General features: G+C 40.1%; 1 protein-coding gene across 1 annotated transcript; it reads right to left on the bottom strand.

The window, feature by feature from the left end:
- Window positions 1–4,843: 4,843 nt before the first annotated feature.
- On the bottom strand, window positions 4,844–5,716 carry LOC112170597 (cold shock protein 1-like). Its single transcript, XM_024307944.1, has 2 exons — window positions 5,299–5,716; window positions 4,844–4,878 (listed from the first exon to the last, which is right to left on the bottom strand). The coding sequence occupies exons 1-2, from the start codon at window positions 5,714–5,716 to the stop codon at window positions 4,844–4,846; spliced, it is 453 nt and encodes a 150-aa protein (XP_024163712.1).

Raw genomic sequence — 5,716 nt, forward strand, 5'->3', positions numbered from 1 at the left:
GTTTGATAAATTTGCTTCTGTATTATAATGAATTTCTATTATGATTGAAACCTAAGAAGGAAAAATAACAAAACCCAGAAAAAAAAAAAATCAAATTTAGAAGATTTGTGGTTCAAATAAGTGTAGAATCTGGGCATCAGATTTGGTAGCATGTCCTGCTTCATTTTATAACGAATCTGGGCAGTTTCTTTTTGGATAGGTTGATGATAAATTAATATAGCAGATTCATAAACCAAATCTGGATTGCAAGACGAGGTCAATTAATGTTCTTCCAACTCACCATGTGCACGCCACTTTTTTATTGTCCCAGAGAACCAGAGACCACAACTCGCAATTGTTTCCAAATTGGATTCAATTCTTATCATGATAACTATTTTAGAGGATATGAAAATAAAGATTAGAAAAATTTGCTGAAGAAAATAATTATTATTTTATGGGAAAACACTCTGCTACCCAGACTCGCGAACCCAGACTTGAAACAGAAAGAGAGAGAGAGAGAGAGAGAGAGAGAGAGAGAGAGAGAGAGAGAGAGAGAGAGAGAGTTGTGAAAGCTGAGAACTTTCAGGGGCAAATGTGGAATCTTATACTAGAAAAGTAACAATGCATATAAAAATATTAAAGAAATGAAAAGGGTGTGCAGTTTGTAATTTGGGGAGTGCAAATTTCACTCTCCTATGTGAAATCATATTTATCAAAATATATATATTTTTTTTTTGAAATATATGAACTTGATCGTCAATAGTTCATAGGTAAGTTAAAACAATCTTTTGTTATAAAATGATTTTCAAGTAGTGTAACTTGTAAAACTATAGTTGGTATTAGTGGCGTCGCTGAATGGATGACTACATGTGTGTGTGTGTGTGTATTTTTACATGAAATATATATATATATATATATATATATATCTTAGTAGAATTGGGTGTGTTGTTCACTATTGTTGTGCAGGAAAATTCTACAATGTGTTAACGTATGACATGCATATAATTGCCTTAAAAGTGGTAAAATGTCACGCCCCTGATTTTACACACATGAAAATCAATATATATAATCTCATAATTATACATGCGTGAACGTTCAGTCATCAAATCAAAATACCTGGAAATCTTTTTCCCTTTAAACCAAGTACCTACTGATGCCCTGAAGCCTCAAAGTTAATATACACTCACTCCATAGAGTTATATATTACACAAGCTTACGAATTAAATTGTCAACAACAAAATAAAACGTAAATACTCCTCAGAGCCCACTACAAGCGGAAGTCTTAATAACGGTAAAGTCACAAAATTGGCTTCCTACCGTAAAGCTGCTAGCTCGCTGCCTCAGCTTCAACCACAATTACCCTGACTTGCAGGATTAACCCCTACACCGTTTGAATGGTGTACCGGGTTGCCACACAACAAACCCGGTAAGCTTTTGCAAGCCCGTATGAGTAACTCAAAACCACACATGCACAACTCGCCCAACGAGGAAACCCATCAACTCGTAAAAAGGGACACACACCATGTTTTCCCAAAACAGCACATTCTTTTCCCAAAAGAAACAATAAATGTCACACCGTGACCAAATCATATAAATTGAAACTCTGACAATTAAATATGATAAACAAGTCCTCCCAGGACATTTAAAAGAAAGAATCCCCGAAACTCACTTTTAAAACACATTCTCAAATCAACACAAGTCACCCCGTGACAAAATCATAATAATTGAAACTCTGACAATTAAATATGATAAACAAGTCCTCCTAGGACATTTAAAAGAAAGAATATCCCCGAAACTCCCTTTTAAAACACATTCTCAAATCAACACAAGTCACCCCGTGACAAAATCATAATAATTGAAACTCTGACAATTAAATATGATAAACAAGTCCTCCCAGGACATTTAAAAGAAAGAATATCCCCGAAACTCCCTTTTAAAACACATTCTCAAATCAACACAAGTCACCCCGTGACAAAATCATAATAATTGAAACTCTGACAATTAAATATGATAAACAAGTCCTCCCAGGACATTTAAAAGAAAGAATATCCCCGAAACTCCCTTTTAAAACATATTCTCAAATCAACACAAGTCACCCCGTGACAAAATCATAATAATTGAAACTCTGACAATTAAATATGATAAACAAGTCCTCCCAGGACATTTAAAAGAAAGAATATCCCGAAACTCCCTTTTAAAACACATTCTCAAATCAACACAAGTCACCCCGTGACAAAATCATAATAATTGAAACTCTGACAATTAAATATGATAAACAAGTCCTCCCAGGACATTTAAAAGAAAGAATATCCCCGAAACTCCCTTTTAAAACACATTCTCAAATCAACACAAGTCACCCCGTGACAAAATCATAATAATTGAAACTCTGACAATTAAATATGATAAACAAGTCCTCCCAAGACATTTAAAAGAAAGAATCCCCAAAACTCCCTTTTAAAACACATTCTCAAATTAACACAAGTCACCCCGTGACAAAATCATAATAATTGAAACTATGACAATTAAATATGACAAACAAGTCCTCCTAGGACATTTAAAAGAAAGAATCTCCGAAACTCCCTTTTAAAACACATACTTATGAGCATCAGATAGGTCCCCGCTACCCCCCATGATGTACCATAGCAACAGACTAAAGGTCTAACTGATCGTATCCACAAACCCGGCCAAAGGCGTGAAGTCCCGATATATATGCCTGAGGTCACTCCCAGCAACCCCGAATCCTCAGACCTCCCCGGTCGTCAGATCAAAACCTTTCAAAACGGTCACTCAGGACCCAAAAGTTACTCAACTCACACAAAATGAGATGTCACCCCGTGACCTCCAATCATCAGACGTCCCCGGTAGTCATATCAAAACCTTTAAATCAAACCAAAAGGAGAAATCACAACCTGTGACTCTCACATCCTCAGACCACCGGTCGTCAGATCAAAACGTTAAATCAAACCGAAAAGGAGAAATCACAACCTGTGACTCTCAGATCTTCCGACCCCCGGTCGTTAGATCAAAACATTCAAATCACATCAAATCAACTCACAGCAAATCTAGACACTATTCAAAACAATAGAAATTCCCAATTCCCACACAATGTTTCCCGAAAAGTCAAGCCCCAAAACAATAGAATGAAACCCATCAATACCTATTGCTTCAATTCGCTCATCAACCCACAAGAATATACATATTCCACGTAAATATATATATATGTGGTCATTCACTCAGAAAGACCACTAATACCGACTATAGTTTGCAGTTAACTAAATAACTCTCAAAACAATAAGGTCAACCCGTTCGTGAATGAACTTCGTGAGATTACTCACCTCGAACTCCCGCTGCGTCTTCAATACAGAACAAGGCAGCCAATCCACAAAATAGTCGTCCAAATACTTCGTCAAGTACCTAATCACATACGGTTCCAGCTTAGTAACGATTCACATTTGATTTAAGTTCGAAACCCCTATTTTGAACTAAAATCCCCAAAGTGGCGCCAATCGAGGCAAAACCACATCCGAGACCTCCCAAAGTCTCCGGAATACGTCCACGATCGATGTGACCAAACCACAAGTCGATCGGACGCTCGAATCCTCACGGATCGAATAAATCGATCAGTATGAAACTGTAAAAATCATAACAATTCCATACGAACTCCAAAATTTGCATATTATATATCAAAACGCTCGTATCAATGAGTAGAACATATATAATATCAAAAACAGTTCCTTAAGTGGCCGGAACACCGCCGGAAAGCCGCCACAGGTGGTGGCGCACCGCCGCCGGCCAAAACTCAATATTTCACAAAACTCCCAACATCAATGTTCTTCATCTATGCATACTTGTGAACTTTCATAACTAGCTCAAAGTCTGAAAACGAAAGGAAGTGGTCGGAAATTACCTAGAATAGTTGGGTTTGGCTGGAAAATTTCCAGAAACCGGCGAAGCTCCGATCAACGTAAAAACTTCAACAACTTGGCCCGATCCTTTGTAAGGCTTGTTCAGCAGCTCAAGGCGAGTTCAACAAGCCAGGAATCTAGAAGATTGGTGGGCGGAAACTCGAGATATCGGCATTGACTTGATTTCGGAAACAAATCGGGTCGGGCTTCCCACGGTGGCTACAGGCCACAAGATGGCACAAGGGTGCCACTAGCAGCTGCGCAAGGTTGAGGCGAAGCCGAGAGAAGAAGTCTGGTGAGGATTGGTGGCCGGAGGAGGAAGAAATCGCCAGTTGAAGCTTTGAGGCGATTTCCGGTTGGGAGAGAGAGAAGGAAATCAGTTTCCGGAAAAGGAAACCAATGAAAATAGTAAGTTTCTCCTTCGGGAAACTTCTATTTATACCATAATGGAAACTTCTTCCAATGGCCATAACTTTCTCATACGAACTCCGATTGACGCGAACCACATGTCCACGAACTCATATCGACGCGCTCTACAACTTTCGTGAAGGAAGTTTTCGGAGAATCCCAAGGTATCAAAAGTCAACCTTGAACCCCCCCCCTAAAGTCATACTTTTCAAATAATTAATTCGTCCGAAACACTTCCGCTCTTCCACGAGCCACGAAACCGTCCAACAACCATAAATTAGATTCCGGAAAATCCTTGGAAAATAATTACAAATTTCCGAGGCATCACATTCCACCCCCCTTAAAGAAATTTCATCCCGAAATTTACACGTACTACTCCCACAAGTACGTATAAATCATCCCCACATCAAATTCTCATTCCTCGACAACCTGTTCTCACCTCGCTGCACAACACACCTAGCTTAATAATGGACACAGGTACCCTACCTAGTATCACAACACTAGGAATCTTTACCACACCGCTCGGTGGTCACCTAATCGTTTCATGGATCTCATCCACGTACACTACCCAACAAAGACTCTGTGACTGCAACATTACACACAGATCACACAAGAGTCCAGAATCTTGTTATCACAACAGTATCTGCTTCACTTCCTCGATAATGCAACCCTTGCATTACAAGAATTGAAAGTGAAGCCTTCACTTCAACTCAAATCAACAAAAGCCCAAGCATCAAAACTCAATAAGTGTCTACCTAACTTGAGACACAAATTAAGCCAAGGTCTGGCCCCGCCTGACCCACACATAAATCATCACCTGACATTGCAATCACAATCAAAGTGGTATAGACCCTCTACTACCACAACAATGAAGGATGCATCACATCACATGTCACACTCAAAAGTCTAACTATAGACAACAGGGAAAACCCAACACAACACACAGAAAGAAGTACGTAACTATCACACATCATTCTAGCAACACAAGCAGAATTAGATAAGGTACCTTCTTCCCTAGCACCTTGCTGACCAACAGCAAACACCCTCGCATTTCCCTGAGGTAGTTGCCTCTGTTGATTCCCTTGTCCTCCACCTTGTGCCTGGACACAATCCCTGGAGTAATGCCCTGCCTGGCCACATCTAAAGCATATTACATTCTTCGGCCTCGTGCAACCCCTGGCAGTATGACCCATCTCGCCGCAATTGAAACACCTCAGCGGTCCCACCTGTCCCACAGGTGCAGCCCTAACAGGTGCATCTGCTTCCCTAGCTGGCACCTGTTGATGAGTCCTGCGCCTCTTCCAGGACCCACCCATATCATCTGTCCTTTCACTGCTCTCAGCAGTTGCCTTTCCCTTCCTTTGGGAATCCCTCTCAGCCAACTCCTGCTCCTGGAAAATCAAGTTCTCCTGCTCAATGGTCAT

This window comes from Rosa chinensis, chromosome 6 (genome assembly GCF_002994745.2).
Source record: "Rosa chinensis cultivar Old Blush chromosome 6, RchiOBHm-V2, whole genome shotgun sequence".
NCBI lineage: Eukaryota > Viridiplantae > Streptophyta > Magnoliopsida > Rosales > Rosaceae > Rosa > Rosa chinensis.